Here is a 20,522-nt window from a genome sequence, read left to right as displayed (position 1 = left end):
CTATTTTACTCCAAAAATAAGTCACAGTGAAGGCGTTAAAAATTCGTGTGCAAAGTGCAAAAGTGAATTCTTAAAGTATAATGAACGTATTGCTAGTTTAAAATGTGTAATCAGCAGTCTAAGAGTAGAAATCAACAGCCTGATGTCTGAAAATATGGAACTGAAGTCAAAGCGAAACATGTATCCATTGCTGAAAGACAGACAGAAGGACAAAAGCTTTCGCCAGAACATGGATACATTGCCGCAAAATGACACTGATGAATCATCAAAATGGAAGGTAGTACACAACAACCGGTAAACTGTCGGAAAAAGGTTAGGTTTGATCTTACAAAGCCACAATGTTCAGTTAACAGCAATGAAAGGGGCAGTGGCGTGATCCAGTCTGCTGTGAGTGAGACATCAACAAATCGTCTTCACATTTTCGCTGATAGTCATGGTAGAGGCATTGCTGATATAGTGAAAACAGTTTTAATGCTGCCAATATTTGTGGAATGGTGAAACCAGGTGCTAAACTTCAAGAAGTTGTAGTGGGGTATGATCCTTAAAAAGTAAAAAATGAGTGTGTGATCTTAATAGGTGGCTCAAATAATGTTGCCTGCAACAAAGGGAATGATGTCATACAGTCGCTCAGGAAGAAAATATCGGCGCTTCATCACTCCAAGGTATTTGTTGTGAACATTCCAAAGAGACATGACTTAATCCCACATCCCTGTGTAAATGAGGCTATCTCACAAATGAACTCTAAGTTAACAAAGTTGCGTAAGCATTTTAACAATACTTGTGTTGTAGATATAAGCAGTTTTGGACGAGAATTATTTACAAGACACGGTATGCACCTGAACAGATCAGGAAAAACAGCATTAGGTACCCTTTTAAAAACAAAAATATTGGAAGAAGTCCACAAATGTACCCCAAAGTTGGAACCAATCGCACTTAAATGTCACCAGCCATCAGGTCAGACTCAGTTCCAAACTCAAATATTTCAGGAAATTGTTAGTAATGAACGTACTGCTTCTGTAGCTTCAGATAGTTTTTTTAGGCAGAAGTTTACATCTGTCTCTAATTCCAAAGCAATGACAATTTTTCACCAAAATGTGGGAGGGCTTGGTAATAAAGTAAATGACATTACTGTTCTGTTAGAGGAACCACAAGGAATAAAAGATACTGATGTATTATGTTTCAGTGAACATCATGTGAAAGATATTGAAAGGTTGCAGCTAAGTGGTTACTGTCAGGCAGCACATTACGCTAGAACCATCATGGAAAAAGGTGGAGTGGTAATTTATGTAAAAAACAACATATCTTACAATGCATTAGATTTAAAGAGCCATTGTATAGAGCAACAAATTGAAGTATGTGGCGTTGAGATTACTGTAAATGACTTCATGGCTATAGTGTTAGCACTGTATAGATCAGCACTGTATAGATCTCCCTCAGGGAATTTGAATGTATTTCTTAAGCACTTAGATTCTTTAGTATCCAAACTGTACTCAAAGTCCAAAAACTTGATAATTACTGGTGACTTTAATGTTGATTTCCTAAATGAGAGCAATAGTAAAACTGATTTAGTACATTTAATGGAGTCTTATAATCTGATAGCAATAGTAGATTTCCCAACTAGGGTTACTGTTAACAGTAAAAGTCTGATTGGTAATATATTTATAGATAAGTCTAAATGCAATGAGATTACTGTACATCCAATCATTGGCCTTTCTGATCGTGGTGGTCAATTGCTTAGGATCAATTACATCAGTGTGTGCAACAGTTCCGAGCATTCTTGGAAATCTTTTAGGATAATAAATGAAGAAGGCCTTAAAAAATTATATGACAGCCTCAAAGAGATAGATTGGAGCCCAGTTTATAGGGAAACAGATGTAAACAAAAAGAACAATTTATTTTTAAATGAATTCATGTCTTTATTTGAGTCCATCTTTCCTATGAAAGTAGTTAAGTCATATAGGCAATGCCAAGAAGTCTTGGACAACTACAGGGATAATAACATCTTGTAGAAGAAAGAGGTTGTTATACTGTTCTCTCAGGACTTGTAATGATCCAAAGAAATGACAACACTACAAACTTTACTGTAGCGTTCTCAAGAAGGGTAAAAATAAATCTAAAAGTATGTGCGTAAAATCAGAAATTGAAAGCTCAGAAAATAAAATTAAAACTATATGGAATGTAATAAAGAGGGAAACTGGCAGGAAAACAGGGAACATGTCCCAGGTAGAGATTAAAACAGGGGACAGTATCATAAAGAAACCTGAATTGGTTGCAGAAATATTTAATAACCTCTTTCTGAGAGCAGCAGAGAAGAGGCTGTAATGGTTCTATGGAAGAATCATTGTCCCTCCTACAGAAAGCTATTAGCAACAGAATCCCACAGTTATCTTTACCTCCAGTTACTGTAAGCAAAATCATAAGAGGAATTAGATCATTAAAAAATAAAAATTCTGCTGCTGTGGACAATATTCCTAGTAAAATATTGAAACACTGTTATAAATTTCTTACAAGGGAACCTCCCGATCGCACCCCCCTCAGATTTAGTTATAAGTTGGCACAGTGGATAGGCCTTGAAAAACTGAACACAGATAAATTGAGAAAACAGGAAGAAGTTGTGTGGAACTGTGAAAAAATAAGCAAAATATACAAAATGAGTAGTTCGTGGCGAGATAGGCAACATCAAGGACACTACGACCGCAGGAGCGCCGTGGTCTTGTGGTAACGTGAGCAGCTGCGGAACGAAAGGTCCTTGGTTCAAATCTTCCATCGAGTGAAAACTTTAATTTTTTATTTTCAGTTTATGTGACAAAACTCTTATGTTTTCATCACTTTTTTGGGAGTGATTATCACATCCACAAGAAAACCTAAATCGGGCAAGGTCGAAGAATCCTTTTACCCATTCGCCAAGTGCACAAGTTAGGTGGGTCGACAACATATTCCTGTCATGTGACGCACAAGCCGTCACCAGTGTCGCATAGAATATATCAGATGTGTTTTCCTGTGGAGGAATCGGTTGACCTATGACCTTGCGATCAAATGTTTTCGGTTCTGATTGGAGAGGCACGTCCTTTCGCCTACTAATCGCACGGTTTTGCGATGCGGTCGCAAAACACAGACACTAAACTTATTACAGTGAACAGAGATGTCAATGAACGAACGGACAGATAATAACTATGCAAAAATAAAGAAAGTAAAATTTTCACTCGTGGGAAGACTTGAACCAAGGACCTCTCCTTCTGCAGCTGCTCACGCTACCACGGGACCACGGCGCTACTGAGCTCACGTTTTCCTTGATGTTGCCTATGTGGCCCATGGACTGCTCAGTTTGTATATTTTGCTTATTTTTTCACAGTTCCACACAACTTCTTCCTGTTTTCTCAATTGATCTGTGTTCAGTTTATCAAGGCCTATCCACTGTGCCAAGTTATAACTAAATCTGAGGGGAGTGCGATGGGGATGTTCCCTTGTTAGTCCCATCTTATGCAACATATACAATACATCCCTACAAGAAGGGATTGTCCCTGACAGACTAAAATTGGCTGTTGTGATTCCTCTCCTTAAAAAAGGTGATAAAAACAATGTTACAAACTATCGCCCAATATCCCTATTAACTACCTTCTCGAAAATTCTTGAAAAACTCATGCGCAGGAGAATTGTAGACCATCTCAACTTCCACAGTATCTTAAGCAAAAATCAGTTTGTTTTTCGTGCTGGTCTTTGTACTGAACAGGCAATATTCTCTTTCAGCAACCAAGGTTTGGAAGCCATTAACAAAAAAATGTCTCCAGTGGGTATTTTTTTGTGATCTTACGAAAGCCTTTGACTGTGTAAACCACCAAATTCTTTTCAAAAAGGCAGAATACTGTGGTTTAGGTGGTACTGTTGGCTTGTGGCTACAATCTTATCAAAAGGATTGGAAGCAGACTGCAATGCTAAATGGCTCTTCTGGAGAACCTGCATCGTCTGAATGGGGCACGATAATGTGTGGTGTGCCTCAAGGCTCCGTTTTGGGCCCACTGCTTTTCCTCATCTTCATTAATGATCTTCCTCTTTGTTCTGAGACAAACAGCAAATTTACCCTGTTCTCTGATGGTACCACAATTCTAATTGACGATTTGATAGATCACAATCTTGAACAAACTACAAATACTGTTTTTAATGACATCTTAAATTGGTTCTCCTCAAATGGTCTCTCACTCAATGCATGTTGTTGTTTTTGTTGTGGTCTTCAGTCCTGAGACTGGTTTGATGCAGCTCTCCATGCTACTCTATCCTGTGCAAGCTTCTTCATCTCCCAGTACCTACTGCAACCTACATCCTTCTGAATCTGCTTAGTGTATTCATCTCTTGGTCTCCCTCTACGATTTTTACCCTCCACGCTGCCCTCCAATGCTAAATTTGTGATCCCTTGATGCCTCAAAACATGTCCTACCAACCGATCCCTTCTTCTAGTCAAGTTGTGCCACAAACTTCTCTTCTCCCCAATCCTATTCAATACCTCCTCATTAGTTACGTGATCTACCCACCTTATCTTCAGCATTCTTCTGTAGCACCACATTTCGAAAGCTTCTATTCTCTTCTTGTCCAAACTGGTTATTGTCCATGTTTCACTTCCATACATGGCTACACTCCATACAAATACTTTCAGAAACGACTTCCTGACACTTAAATCTATACTCGATGTTAACAAATTTCTCTTCTTCAGAAACGATTTCCTTGCCATTGCCAGTCTACATTTTATATCCTCTCTACTTCGACCATCATCAGTTATTTTACTCCCTAAATAGCAAAACTCCTTTACTACTTTAAGTGTCTCATTTCCTAATCTAATCCCCACAGCATCACCCGATTTAATTTGACTACATTCCATTATCCTCGTGTTGCTTTTGTTGATGTTCATCTTATATCCTCCTTTCAAGACACTGTCCATTCCGTTCAATTGCTCTTCCAAGTCCTTTGCTGTCTCTGACAGAATTACAATGTCATCGGCGAACCTCAAAGTTTACTTCTTCTCCATGAATTTTAATACCTACTCCGAATTTTTTTTTTTTTTGTTTCCTTTACTGCTTGCTCAATATACAGATTGAATAACATCGGGGAGAGGCTACAACCTTGTCTCACTCCTTTCCCAACCACTGCTTCCCTTTCATGCCCCTCGACTCTTATAACTGCCATCTGGTTTCTGTACAAATTGTAAATAACCTTTCGCTCCCTGTATTTTACCCCTGCCACCTTCAGAATTTAAAAGAGAGTATTCCAGTTAACGTTGTCAAAAGCTTTCTCTAAGTCTACAAATGCTAGAAACGTAGGTTTGCCTTTTCTTAATCTTTCTTCTAAGATGAGTCGTAAGGTTAGTATTGCCTCACGTGTTCCAACATTTCTATGGAATCCAAACTGATCTTCCCCGAGGTCCGCTTCTACCAGTTTTTCCATTCATCTGTAAAGAATTCGCGTTAGTATTTTGCAGCTGTGACTTATAAAACTGATAGTTCGGTAATTTTCACATCTGTCAACACCTGCTTTCTTTGGGATTGGAATTATTATATTCTTCTTGAAGTCTGTGGGTATTTCGCCTGTCTCATACATCTTGCTCACCAGATGGTAGAGTTTTGTCATGACTGGCTCTCCCAAGGCCATCAGTAGTTCTAATGGAATGTTGTCTACTCCTGGGGCATATAAAACTCATTATATGAGGTTCCATTCATCACAAATTAATCTCGATGAAATTAACATGAAATGTATACCAATACAGAAAGTTGAAGATACAAAATTCCTGGGTGCTTATATAGACAGCAAGTGTAATTGGTCAGTTCACAGTCTTCATCTGTGTAAAAAACTTAGCTCAGCAACATTTGCATTGCAGGTAATTTCTTTGGTGGCTGAAGTTGGCACCATTAAGGTTGCCTACTTTGGCTACTTCCACTCATTGATGTCATATGCTATCATATTCTGGGGGAACCAACCACTTGCAAAAAAACGTTTTCACCCTCCAAAAAAAAGCAATCAGAATTATGTGTGGGGTCCATCAAAGACACCCTTGCAGGCACTTGTTTCGAAAGATAGGCATCCTAACAACTGCCTCACAGTATATTTTTTCCTTGCTGACCTTTGTTTGCAAAAATTATTCTATCTACCAAGACAACAGTAAATTCCATGGCTATAACACCAGAAACAAAAACAATCTACATTTCGAAATGAAACGTCTCATTTGGTACAAAAAGGAGTTTACTACTCCAGCATTAAGCTGTTCAATGCTCTCCCACTACATATCAAATGTGTTTATACAGAACTGCCAAAATTTAAACAAGTTCTCAAAGATTACCTGACAGAGAAATCTTTGTACACTGTGGATGAATATTTGAAAGAATGTATACCATTACTAAACTCATTGTGTCTAGAACTAGTTCAAGTGATTTTATTGAGCATTTGAGCATTATCACACTTTTTGTAACAACAGATTGGCTGTACCTGTATTTAATCTTGTAGGCCTAATATCTGATTTAATTTTGTGCTCTTATTTTTACCCTTTATTTGTAACTCCTTTTTCTGTTAAATGGTTGTTATGTTATCTAGCTGACATTGTATCTATTACTGTATTTATAGTATGTCTTACTTAAACTATGTACAATTTGGCATTGAATTGCCCTTGTATTTATTGTAAGTTTAAATTGAAACCTGTACAATTTGACATGTTCCATATCCTTGTGATTGACTCACTAACTGGGTCTACGGAACATGAAATAAATAAATAAATAAATGAACCAAGGAAAATATCAGCATTTGATTGGTCTAGGTGAAGAAAGCTTTTTTTGTATTCCTGGCACGAAATATTGATATCAAGTTGAGGAAGAAATGTTTGAAAGTGTCTGTCGGAAACAGAATGTTGTCTTGAAGCAAAACGTGGGCATGAGAAATATGGACCAGAAGGAACTGGAGGCAATTGAAATGCAATTCTGTAGCAGAATGTTAAAAATTAGATGGTCACACAAAGTATGAAATGAAATGAAGAGGTATTAAAAATAATAAATGATGGTTGAACACTGTTGAGAATTTGTACCAGAACGAGAGAGAGCTTAGTGGTTCAGCTGTTGAAGTATGGTAAAATTGGTTCTAGAAGAGATGGAGGGGAGTGTAATTGTAAGGGTAAACAAAAATTAGACTATGCTGAACAGATTATAGATAATGTTGGATGCGATAGCAAAATAAAATACTAAACACAAGTTGAAAAGAAATTGAACATGGAACAGCATTAAAGTAATCAAGAGGCTGATGACTTAAAAATAAATAAATAACTACAAAATTAAGATTTTCATATTTTAAAATTTTTGTTCGTGTTTGTGTATATTATGATAACTCTGCTGTACAAAGTTACAGCTCCCAACGAAGGATAACGCTTTTGATAGATTTCTTATGTTTACTGCATAAATGTCACTGAAAGTTTATATTTTTAAAATAGAGGAAATGGGGAACAGTATTGAAAACAATCTTTGTTTTAGGTCTGTATTCTGAACCAGATGGACAGTTACTTTGTTTTTTGAAAGGGCAGAAAGGTGGTGTAACACACATTGCCTTCTCACCAGATGGCACAAAACTTCTAAGTGGTGGTCGCAAAGATTCAGAAATAATTTGCTGGGATTTACGAAATCCTGGTACTGTTCTCTTTGTTCTCCAGCGAGAAGTTACAACAAATCAAAGAATATATTTTGACATCAGCCCTAATGGATGTTATGTCATGTCAGGTAAGTAATTGCTCTGTAAAATTCTTGTTTATGAAATCATGTTAATTTTCCCAATCCATACATGGTAATTTCTAATAGTGTCTAGGTCTGTATTTATATGAGCATAGGTAACTTGTGAAGAAATTTGGCACTAAATTTTTTTCCTATTTTTCTTACAAGGGAACCTCCCCATCGCACCTCCCTCAGATTTAGTTATAAGTTGGCACAGCGGATAGGCCTTGAAAAACTGAACACAGATCAATCAAGAAAACAGGAAGAAGTTGTGTGGAACTATGAAAAAAATAAGCAAAATATACAAACTGAGTAGTCCATGTGCAAGATAGGCAACATCAAAGAAAGTATGAGCTCAGGAATGCCGTGGTCCCGTGGTTAGCGTGAGCAGCTGTGGATTGAGAGGTCTCCTGGGTTCAAGTCTTCCTTTGAGTGAAGAATTTAATTTTTTATTTTCAGACAATTATTATCTGTCACCAGTGTCGTATAGAATATATCAGACGTGTTTTCCTGTGGAGGAATCGGTTGACCTATGACCTTGCGATCAAATGTTTTCGGATCCCATTGGAGAGGCACGTCCTTTCGTCTACTAATCGCACCGTTTTGCGGTGCGGTCGCAAAACACAGACACTAAACTTACTACAGTGAACAGAGACGTCAATGAACAAACGGACAGATCATAACTTTGCGAAAATAAAGAAATTAAAATTTTCACTCGAGGGAAGATTTGAACCAAGGACCTCTCATTCCGCAGCTACTCACGCTGGCCACTGGACCACGGAGCTCCTATCCTCATGCTCTCCTTGATGTTGCCTATCTTGCACATGGATACTCAGTTTGTATATTTTGCTTATTTTTTTCATAGTTCCACACAACTTCTTCCTGTTTTCTCGGTAGATCTGTGTTCAGTTTTTCAAGGCCTATCCACTGTGCCAACTTATAACTAAATCTGAGGGGGGTGCGATGGGGAGGTTCCCTTGTTAGTCAGCATTACGCCAAATTCCATCTTTTTAAATTATTTTCTTGCACTCATGAAATTTTACATGGGTGACCTTTTATGTTCTTTTAAACAACTCTTGATCAGTTCCTCATGTTTCATAATATCTTCTGAAACCATTTTAATAGTTTCCAAATTTCAAAACAGAGTGTATATACAATAAAGTTGAAATATGTAACTTCAGATTATTACATTTATAGGTGGCACTAATGGTATTGTAAAAATTTGGGATATTCAGCGACCACCAGACACTTCTCTTGGCGATCCTGTACTACATCCTCTAAAAACCTTTGTGGCACACAATGACTGTGTTAATGGTTTAAGGTAATATTCTGTCTTTCATTTTAGAGATAAAGCAAGAGACTGAATTATTAGGGAGCATGTCTTATGCTGTGAGTGTAAAAACAATAAAAAATACTGTCTCGGTCACTCATAGTACTTTTTATTTAACTGTTCCCAAACTGGTGCAAATATCATCTTCAGATACAAAACCAATATTGCAGCAGTAAACTACCAATAGTGAGTGACTCAGATGGTTCTTTTTCTTGTTGTATCTAGGTAATATCTGACAGCATTTACTTGAAATCAGGTAGGCCTACAAGTTAAAATTCACAACAGTGGAATTTTAATGAATTCCTTCATATCAGAAACTGCAAGTCTTGGGTGCAGCTTAGAAAATTACATGCACATGTGTTGTAAAGACATTCTGTTGTAAATCTTTAACATATTGCAGCGTGTTTAATTGTTGTACATTCTGTTGTGTTCATCTGTATGTGTATCTACTGCTCATTGTTTACATTATTTCTTTGTGCATCAGTAGATTGTCTTTCCCTACACCATTAGTTTGTAGATCTGCTAGTGAGCGTAACATTGTTCAGTTTACTATCCTCTAGTATGCTATTTGTTCTGTGTATGTGTTGAAATACGTTTTTATTACAATTTGTTGTGGCAATAACAGACCATCCAGAAACATGAAAAATCATACTAAGCTTCTGACTACTTCTTTGAATTAGCTTCTGACTTCTTCTTTGAACTGAAGCCACTGTGCTTAGTATCTTTGTGTGTGCCAAGTGCAGTGCTTCTTTATGTTTAATCTTACTGAATAATGACTTGACAGCAATACTGTAACAACTGAGTGGGCTCCATAATAATTTCCACTTTGTTTGTAGCACAATAACATCCTTAACAATGTTGTGTTGTTGTGGTTGTCAGTCCAAAGACTGGTTTGATGCAGCTCTCCATGCTACTCTATCCTGTGCAAGCCTCTTCTTCTCTGAGTAGCTACTGGAACCTACGTCCTTCTAATCTGCTTAGTGTATTCATCTCTTGGTCTCCCTCTATGATTTTTACCCTCCACACTTTCTTCCAGTACTAAATTGGTGATCCCTTGATGCCTCAGTGGGTGTCCTACTAACACACCCCTTCTTTTAGTTAAGTTGTGCTACAAATTCCTATTCTCTCCACAAATTCCTTTTTTATTCAGTACCTCATTAGTTACGTGATCTACCCATCTAATCTTCGGCATTCTTCTATAGCATCACATTTCAAAATCTTCTATAACCTTCTTGTCTAAACTGTTTGTTGTCCGGCGACACTCAGTACAAATACTTTCAGCAAAGACTTCCTGACACTTAAATCTATGATTGATGTTAACAAATTTCTCTTCTTCAGAAATGCTTTCCTTGCCATCGCCAGTCTACATTTTATATCCTCTCTACTTTGACCATCCTCAGTTATTTTGCTGCACAAATAGCAAAAGTCATCTATTACTTTAAGTATCTCATATCCTAATCTGTCCCTTAGCATCACCTGATTTAATCCGACTACATTCCATTACCCTCGTTTTGCTTTTGTTGATGTTCATCTTATATCCTTCTTTCAAGACACTGTCCATTCTGTGCAACTGTTCTTCCAAGTCCTTTGCTGCTCTGACAGAATTACAATGTCATCAGCAAACCTCAAGGTTTTTATTTTTTCTCCCTCGATTTTAACTCCTACTCCAAATTTTTCTTTGGTTTCCTTTACCGCCTGTTCAGTGTACAGACTGAATAACATTGGGAATATGTTACAACCTTGTCTCACTCCCTTCTCAACCATTGCTTCCCTTTCGTGCCCACCAACTATTATAACTGCCATCTTGTTTCTGTACAAATTGTAAATGGCTTTTCGATCCCTGTATTTTACCCCTGCCACCTTCAGAATTTGAAAGGGAGTATTCCAGTCAACACTGTCAAAAGCTTTAGCTAAGTCTACAAATGCTATAAACATAGGTTTGCCTTTCCTTAATCTAGCTTCCATTCATCTGTAAAGAATTCATGTTAGTATTTGTCAACCTTGCGTATTAAACTGATAGTTCGGTAAATTTTCACTCCTGTCAACACCTGCTTTCTTTGGAATTGTAATTATTATATTCTTCTTGAAGTCTGAGGGTATTTTGGCTGTCTCATACATCTTGCCCACAAGATGCAAGTGTCATGACTGGCTCTCCCAGAACAGAATGTTGTCTATTCCAGAGGCCTTGTTTGTACTTATGTCTTTCAGTGCTCTGTCAAATTCTTCATGCAGTATCATGTCTCCCATCTCATCTTCATCTACGTCCTCTTCCATTTCCATAATATTGCCCTCAAGCCTACATTGCCCTTGTATAGATCGTCTATATACTCGTTCCACCTTTCTGCTTTCCTTTCTTTGTTTAAGACAGGTTTTCCACTTGAGCTCTTGATACTCGTACAGGTGGTTCTCTTTTCTCCAAAGGTCTCTTTAATTTTTCTGTAGGCGGCATCTATCTTACTCCTTGTGATATATGCTTCTACATCCTTACATTTGTCCCCTAGTCATCCCCCCTTAACCGTTTTGCACTAACTGTCAATCTCATTTTTGAGATGTCTGTATTCCTTTTCGCCTGCTTGAATTTACTGCACTTTTATAACTTCTCCTTTCATCAATTAAATTCAATATCTCTTCTGTTAACCAAGGATTTATACCAGCCCTCGTCTTTTTACCTACTTGATCCTGTGCTGCCTTCACTATTTCATCTCTCAAAGCTACCCATTCTTCTTCTACTCTATTTATTTCCCCTGTTGTTGCCAGTCGTTCCCTAATACTCTCTCTGAAACTCTCTACAACTTCTGGTTCTTTCAGTTTATCCAGGTCCAAACTCCTTAAATTCCTACCTGTCTGCAGTTTATTCAGTTTAAACCTACAGTTCATAACCAATGAATTTTGGTCAGAGTCCACATCTATCCCTGAAAATGTCTTACATTTTAAAATCTGGTTCCTAAATCTCTGTCTTACCATTATATAATCTATCTGAAACCTTACAGTGTCTCTAGGCCTCTTCCACATATACAGTGTTCTTTCATAATCCTTAAACCAAGTGTTAGCTATGATTCAGTTATGCTCTGTGCAAAATTCTACCAGGCAGCTTCGTCTTTCATTCCTTTCCCCCAGTCCATATTCATCTACTACTTTTCCTTCTCTTCCTTTACCTACTATCGAATTCCAGTCCCCCATGACTATTAAATTTTTGTCTCCCTTAACTGTTTGAGTTATTTCTTTTATTTCACCATACATTTCTTCAATCTCTTCATCATCTGCAGAGCTAGTTGGCATATAAACTTGTACTACTGTGGTAGGCGTGGGCTTCATGTCTATTTGGCTACAATAATGCGTTCACTATGCTGTTTGTAGTAGCTTATGTGCATTCCTGTTTTTTCTGTTATTCATTATTAAGCCTAATCCTGCATTACCCCTATTTGATTTTGTATTTATAACACTGTATTCACCTGACCAGAAGTCCTGTTCCTCCTACCACTGAAATTCACTAATTCCCACTTTATCTAACTTTAACCTATCCATTACCCTTTTTAAATTTTCTAATCTACTTGTCCATTATGGGATCTGACATTCCAAGCTCCGATCCATGGAATGCCAGTTTTGTTTCTTCTGATAATGACGCCTTTCTGAGTAGTCCGCACCTGTAGATCCGAATGGGGGACTATTTTACTTCCGGAATATTTTACCCAAGAGGACCATCATCATCTTACGGTAAACCTGCATGCCCTTGGGAAAAATTTCAGCTTGAGTTTCCCCTTGCTTTCAGCCATTCACAGTACCAGCACAGCAATGCTGCTTTGGTTAATGTTACAAGGCCAGGTCAGTCAATCATCCAAACTGTTGCCCCTGCAACTACTGAAAAGGCTGTTGCCCCTCTTCAGGAACCACATGTTTGTCTGGCCTCTCCACGGATACCCCTCCGTTGTGGTGGCACCTATGCTATGGCTATCTGTATCACTGAGGCACGCAAGCCTCCCCACCAATGGCAGGGTCCATGGTTCATGGGGGAGGGGTCCTTAAGGGGAGCCGGAATGATCCAGCTCCTCCATGTTAATTTTAGCAAATAGAAGGAACATTTTTTTCTAAAACCATTAAACATATTGTTCTTAAATTTTGGACTGTATGTTCAGTGAATATTTCTCTACAAAGCTATATTGCCATGTTAAGAAATATGTATTGGTTTTTATTTTACAATTTTTTTTAAACAGATGCTTATTTTTTCTCTAATTTTGCACTTTTTCTTGTATAACTCTTGAATTATACAATATTCTTTTTACAATTTGTTATAAAAATGAAGGAAACAAAATTAACAATATTGTGTATAAATTTCATTGATATACTGTTACCAGTTTTTGAGAAAATGTTCCTCAAAGATGAAAATTTTAAAGTTACGAGAAATGGCTCCCAAAGTTTTTTAATACATTCCTGCCCCATATGATGGATTATCAGCATCCTCTTCTTTTTCCAGTGTTTCCATTTGACTGGTCTTTTCTTCCCTTTTGCTGCATGTTGTAGGCTTTTGTCTCTTCTTCCTGCACCTCTTAGACTTTCTTAATCAATTAGGTGCATTGTGGAAATGGTGTTGTGTCCTGGTTGGAAACCTAAACGTTTCAGAACATCACATTTGATAATGTTTCCTTCACTGTATGTTGCCACTGCATCACACACTCCAAAATGCAATGTTTTTATCTGTACAAACACACTTTTGGGGATCCTAATTGAAATGAAATTATTTACACTTTCATTTGGATTTTGTGTTTTCCCATGTAAACACTTTTCCAATAAACTTGGCTATGATAAATCTCTGAATATTGACTTAATTACATCAATTACAGCATTTGGAAAACTATTTTTATGGGCATATTCCTTTCCTGATTGGTACTTACACCATGAGTCATCACCTGTGGGGCACAGTGCATGTTGTGGGTGCTCATTTGTTGATGCAGTATGAAAAAATAATGCCCATACTGCTCTCCTCATGTATTTTGCCTAATTGTACACCCATAATACCTCTGCAACCTATCAGTTGCTTCATCTGTCAATCTTCCTCTTCCTCCAAGGCTCTTACCATCACTAAGCTTCTGGTATCCTAAAGTCTGTTTTAGTTTGTGCAAGTGAGCCCCCATGCGCGTCTGCACATGGCCAATGCACTCCTGTTTTTTAATGTGAATTTCATTGCCATAAGATTTGAGTTCCCCTACAGCTTTATATCCCTTAGAATCACCATCTCATAGATAGTTTGTGTATCATACATTATACCACTCCTGTGATCTGGAAAAAATTGCTTTCACTCCCTCTACTTCCATCGCTCCACTCGTGCCATGAAAATTTGCTTCACAACTTTCACTATGTTTGTCCTTGGTATTGCCCTACATCTACAATGCTTTGAGAGAATAGCAACATCAATTACTTTGCAACTGTCTCCACTGGTAGCTGTCACAACTCCATTTAGAGATTAATGACCTCTACGTTGCCATGATCCATCTAAAGCAACAGTTAAATCTCTACAATTCCCATTATCTGTCACAGCTTCTTCAACTGCATTCTTCATTGTTGCTTGAGGAATATCTTCAGCAGAAAATCCCACCAATTCATTATAAAATCCAAACTTAGTTTGTGGTTTTGGAAAGTTCATAATTCCACATAACATTGTCCCTTGCCAATGCAACACAAGCCATACACTAACCTAACATTATCACACCTAACATTTATATCACACACCTTCTTTCCACCATTACCACTGTGAGGAATGCTGTTAGAATTAGAAAACGAAACTTCTGCAGCACATTTATTACACTTCAATAACATTTTACATGCCAAACCAGTGTGTGAAGTTATTTTCAATTCCAGTCCTCTTTCTATGCAAACTTGGCACAATACGGAATGTTTCAAAATATTAGAGGGCAAGGAAATGTTAATTATTTCATTCACATCATTACTGTCACTTTCATAGGTTTCAAATTTTTCTTTGCTGTCACAAAGTTTCTTGCTGGAATAAGTTCTGTCACATTATTTTGGAGTAGTAGGTGAAGCAGTCTGAGCAGCATCTCCCTTCGAAACAACAAAAGATTTCTTCTTCCAATCACTGTGCCTTTTCTTAAACACTCGATTGGTGAAACGGGGCATATTGATATCCACAAACCAAATACGTAAAACAGGTATGAGCAAAATTCGTCAAATACGCAAAATTGAACAGCTAAACAACACAAAGCAAACTCCACAAGTCAACACACACGGTATAGCGTTTATGTTTGCCTATGTAAATAGTCACTTGTCACAGGGATAATGCCATACAACGCTTGAAAACAAAACACTGTCTAATTCTGTAAAGATACCCTGCTTGCAGCCAGCGAGTGGCGCTGTCAGAGGTGGCACACCAAGTCGCTACAACCGTTTACGCGGCGCTTCAACTTTGCAGTGATAAAAAACACACTTAGAAGGGTGGAACTTGATTTGTTTTATTCAGAAAACTCCAAATAATTTGATAATGAAAAAAAATTGTTAATTTTGTCATTTTCATTGTTCGAGCTCCCCTGGATAATATTGAACTAAAATAAAATTATAATGTGATGTTAAATAACAGCATTTATTTATTTTTCTTGCATCTCTTCACACTCTTGACACAGGGTGTGTTTTATGTAAAAAAAAGTAAAAGGAAAGAGCTGTTGTACACATTTCTGCTCATGATACAGAATGTGCCTAACATACAAAAAGAAAGAGAGTAAAAAGGGTTGTACACATTTACAGCACTGACAGTTACTCCCACTGTGGTGGGATTGACGCAAGAGATGGGTTGGAAAGCAATCCCACCACATTCATAATGTTAAGGAGTGTTGAACTCAGAAAAAGAGAACAGTACCATGTTAGCAGTTGATGTAAGAGAAAAGAAAATTATTTATTAAAATTTTACTGGAGAATTACGTTCTTTACCACAGAATATTAAAAGGTTGTAACCAGTTTTTGTACGACATTGTCAGCCAACTTCAGTGGCGAGAGAAATCAGCACACCGTGGAAAAAGAACTGTTCTGTAGTACTGCTATGTTTACACACTCTGAATTATTCAAGTAATTTTTTGTTATTGGCATCAGCATTAAATGTCAAGTACTTTCAAATAATTTCATATTAATTTAAATACATTTAATAATGGTCATCAAAAGATTAATACATTTTGTTCTTTCTTACAGCATACATAAGCAGTATCCAGTTCTTGCAACTTGCTCAGGGCAGAGGCATTTTGAGGATCTCTTTTCTGACAGCAGTTCAGATACAGATCAGTCTCCTACAGAATATGATTCAGACTGCCGTATTACAAAAGTCAAAACAAAAAGTGAAAACAGTCTAAAACTGTGGTGGGTAGGGCCAAAGAAACAATGAATACATTACAACCAACTTCATATTGTATGTAATGCCAGAGTCAGGAAAGGACAGTAAAGTACAAAGTTAATGATAATTTGGCTACTCTAACTGTTGCAGAAGATTATTCTGTCAGTGATAGACTTTAACGTGATGTCATAAATGAAAACATTTATATTCATTAATTTCCATTGTTGACTTTCATGATTAGATTTTATAGCTTTAATTTTTTTATATTGATGTTGACCAAAACTACTGTCATGGGAAAGATAGACTGAAATAATCTCAAACTGTGATAATTTATGTTAAAAAGACATTTAATACCATTAAATGTATTTATTGTAGTTTGGTAGTTACTCATTGGCTCTGCATACACAGTATTATATTATAACACATTTATGTGAGTTTCATGAATGTTGTTTATTGTTTAAAACTCATGTTAAAAAGAACGCAATATTAACAGTGGAGACACAGAAGTTGTTAAGTATTGTTCTCTCTCTCTCTCTCTCTCTCTCTCTCTCTCTCTCTCTCAATCTCTCTCTCTCTCTCTCTCTCTCTCACGCACACGCACACACCGTTCAAATTACATTGTGGAGAAAACCATTTTTGTAACCCCATGTAATCTTTTTTTCCATTGGAAAATAATGAAAAGGCTTTAGTAGCATAGTTCATACCTTTCTGATTCAAAAGACTAAGTTTATAAAGGAAAGTACCTGCATTTTCCTTGTTGCACGGTCTGAAGCATTATGTGTGAAAATTGCTTCACACTGAAGGAATCGTTATATACCAGTGAAATTCTGCCTATCTATCAGATATATTAATGGAAACAAACAGTTAACAAAACTGAGCAGCAGTAAAACAACATTACTTCCCCAAATTCTGTATAAGTGAAGACAATGCCCATTGAAATAAGACACTCTGTATGCTACGCAGTTAGACACTGATGACTTCATGAGAAAAGGCATCGTAAATAGGTTCTACTTGTCCAAAGTCTGCATGTATTGGATGCTTCAAATGTGTGTAGATTGTGTTTAATTGACAAGTTCCACATTATAACATACATTGTGAGTGTGATCTGTGGAACACTAACTAACTAAAATAAATTAAATGTGTTTAAATATTGGACTCATATTCAAGATGAGTAAGATTCAAATCTCTGTTCAGTAATCCACATTTTCCATAGTTCCCCTAAATTATTTAATGGTAAATGCTGCAGTATTTCCTCAAACAAGTATCTGACTGATTTCCTTCCTCATTGTTTCCTAGCTTAAGCTTGTTTTTTCTCCTTAATGACCCTGTCAGTGTGGGACTCTTTAAATCCTAGTCTTCTTCCTAAACTAAACATGATTAGTGTCATGCACAAGTTGACAACTTGACACTGTTTTCTTAGATATGCTGAGATGTATGACAGAGTGAAATAAGATCCAGAGAACAAATTTTGAAAAGTCATAGACTGTAGAGTGCAGCCGTCTGTTATGTACGAATAATTATTTCAGGACTGTGCAGAAGTGTTCCATAACTTTCCAGATCTGCTGATCACTGATGATGGTATCCAACATTGAAAGTAACTATACTGTTATGATACTTGGTGATGCCTTAGACCATCATATAAGGCCTTCATGTTATATAAGTCTGGATAATGCACTCCAAGGAGGTTGTGCACCTGTAAGCGTATCATCCACATATGGCTGTCACCACAGCCTATACCGAAGTCAAACTAAAAAGAAAATAGGGCAGATGTGTGTAGGACTCACACTCTGAGGGTTCCATACAAACTCAATTATGTAACATATGCAGTTCATTCATCATGGGAATTGAAAATCTCGATGATTTTTATCTGTTATTGCCATTGACACAGGCAAGAAATGGGTCAAAACAATTCCAAGATTTTTGAGAATCTTTTAATTTGTTCTTGTTGTGGTCTTCAGTCCTGAGACTGGTTTGATGCAGCTCTCCATGCTACTCCATCCTGTGCAAGCTTCTTCATCTCCCAGTACCTACTGCAACCTACATCCTTCTGAATCTGCTTAGTGTATTCATCTCTTGGTCTCCCTCTACGATTTTTACCCTCCACGCTGCCCTCCAATACTAAATTTGTGATCCCTTGATGCCTCAGAACATGTCCTACCAACTGATCCCTTCTTCTAGTCAAGTTGTGCCACAAACTTCTCTTCTCCCCAATCCTATTCAATACCCCCTCATTAGTTACATGATCTACCCACCTTATCTTCAGCATTCTTCTGTAGCACCACATTTCGAAAGCTTCTATTCTCTTCTTGTCCAAACTGGTTATCGTCCATGTTTCACTTCCATACATGGCTACACTCCATACAAATACTTTCAGAAACGACATCCTGACACTTAAATCTATACTAGATGTTAACAAATTTCTCTTCTTCAGAAATGATTTCCTTTGCCATTGCCAGTCTACATTTTATATCCTCTCTACTTCGACCATCATCAGTTATTTTACTCCCTAAATAGCAAAACTCCTTTACTACTTTAAGTGTCTCATTTCCTAATCTAATCCCCTCAGCATCACCCGATTTAATTTGACTACATTCCATTATCCTCGTTTTGCTTTTGTTGATGTTCATCTTATATCCTCCTTTCAAGACACTGTCCATTCCGTTCAGCTGCTCTTCCAAGTCCTTTGCTGTCTCTGACAGAATTACAATGTCATCGGCGAACCTCAAAGTTTTTACTTCTTCTCCATGAATTTTAATACCTACTCCGAATTTTTTTTTTGTTTCCTTTACTGCTTGCTCAATATACAGATTGAATAACATCGGGGAGAGGCTACAACCCTGTTTCACTCCTTTCCCAACCACTGCTTCCCTTTCATGCCCCTCGACTCTTATAACTGCCATCTGGTTTCTGTACAAATTGTAAATAGCCTTTCGCTTCCTGTATTTTACCCCTGCCACCTTCAGAATTTGAAAGTGAGTATTCCAGTTAACGTTGTCAAAAGCTTTCTCTAAGTCTACAAATGCTAGAAACGTAGGTTTGCCTTTTCTTAATCTTTCTTCTAAGATAAGTCGTAAGGTTAGTATTGCCTCACGTGTTCCAACATTTCTACGGAATCCAAACTGATCTTCCCCGAGGTCCGCTTCTACCAGTTTTTCCATTCGTCTGTAAAGAATTCGCGTTAGTATTTTGCAGCTGTGACTTATGAAACTGATAGTTCGGTAATTTTCACATCTGTCAACACCTGCTTTCTTTGGGATTGGAATTATTATATTCTTCTTGAAGTCTGTGGGTATTTCGCCTGTCTCATACATCTTGCTCACCAGATGGTAGAGTTTTGTTATGACTGGTTCTCCCAAGGCCATCAGTAGTTCTAATGGAATGTTGTCTACTCCCGTGGCCTTGTTTCACTCAGGTCTTTCAGTGCTCTGTCAAACTCTTCACGCAGTATCTTATCTCCCATTTCATCTTCATCTACATCCTCTTCCATTTCCATAATATTGTCCTCAAGTACATCGCCCTTGTATAACCCCTCAGGTGACTCAGCATTTATTTGCTGGGTACGGGCTTGGCGAACCCGGGATCCCCGAGCTGTGGACTGGTGTGCGCTGCCAGTCCTCTGACACCGTAAGCTCTGGGCATGCTTCAGCGACCACCGTGTGGCGCAACGGTGGAACGTTGTGTGTCGCAGGGACCGGGGATCTTGGCTTGATTGCCTGGATCGCGAGGATGGTACATACCTCTATAAAAAACCCTTCAATCTTAAGGTGTGCTGCGCGCTGATAAGATGCATGGCTGTTGAGGTGGAACAGTCGCTAGCGGGCGACCTCTGAGGACCCTGCCGCACCTCAGTTGTATAAGGCTTACCCAGGCATGCGGGGCTCTGTCTGGGCTGACGTTTCGTTCCCTAGCTGCTCGTGGGACGCACATGGCAACCACGTATTTTCCTTCACCAACTTCGCAATCAGTCAAGCGCATGAGGGAGGCTAGTCCTCCAGATATGCAGATGGAAAAGAGTAACAGGGCTCTTGGAGTCATCAATGACAATGTTTTCATCGTGATTAAGAGGAAGGAGGGCTCATTTGAAAAAGTGTCTCCTTTCTACATACATAAAGGTTTAGAAGGACTCGCAGGTACA

The 20,522-nt window shown here is 37.9% G+C and overlaps 1 protein-coding gene across 2 annotated transcripts in view; it reads left to right on the top strand.

The window, feature by feature from the left end:
• LOC126236397 (telomerase Cajal body protein 1) overlaps nucleotides 1-16,727 on the top strand; it is a 117,185-nt gene extending 100,458 nt beyond the window's left edge. The window contains exons 6-8 of one of the 2 annotated variants that reach the window (XM_049945686.1): nucleotides 7,497-7,739; nucleotides 8,928-9,051; nucleotides 16,249-16,727. In XM_049945686.1, the coding sequence (XP_049801643.1) occupies nucleotides 7,497-7,739; nucleotides 8,928-9,051; nucleotides 16,249-16,438 (557 nt within the window). In that variant the 3' untranslated portion in view covers nucleotides 16,439-16,727. The remainder of the gene's footprint in view (nucleotides 1-7,496; nucleotides 7,740-8,927; nucleotides 9,052-16,248) is intronic. The other variant, XM_049945685.1, reaches the window with a different exon arrangement.
• Nucleotides 16,728-20,522: the final 3,795 nt, after the last annotated feature.

This window comes from Schistocerca nitens, chromosome 2, assembly GCF_023898315.1.
Source record: "Schistocerca nitens isolate TAMUIC-IGC-003100 chromosome 2, iqSchNite1.1, whole genome shotgun sequence".
NCBI lineage: Eukaryota > Metazoa > Arthropoda > Insecta > Orthoptera > Acrididae > Schistocerca > Schistocerca nitens.
The sequence above is the reverse complement of the archived record's forward strand: the minus strand, read 5'-3'. Positions and strand labels throughout refer to the sequence as shown.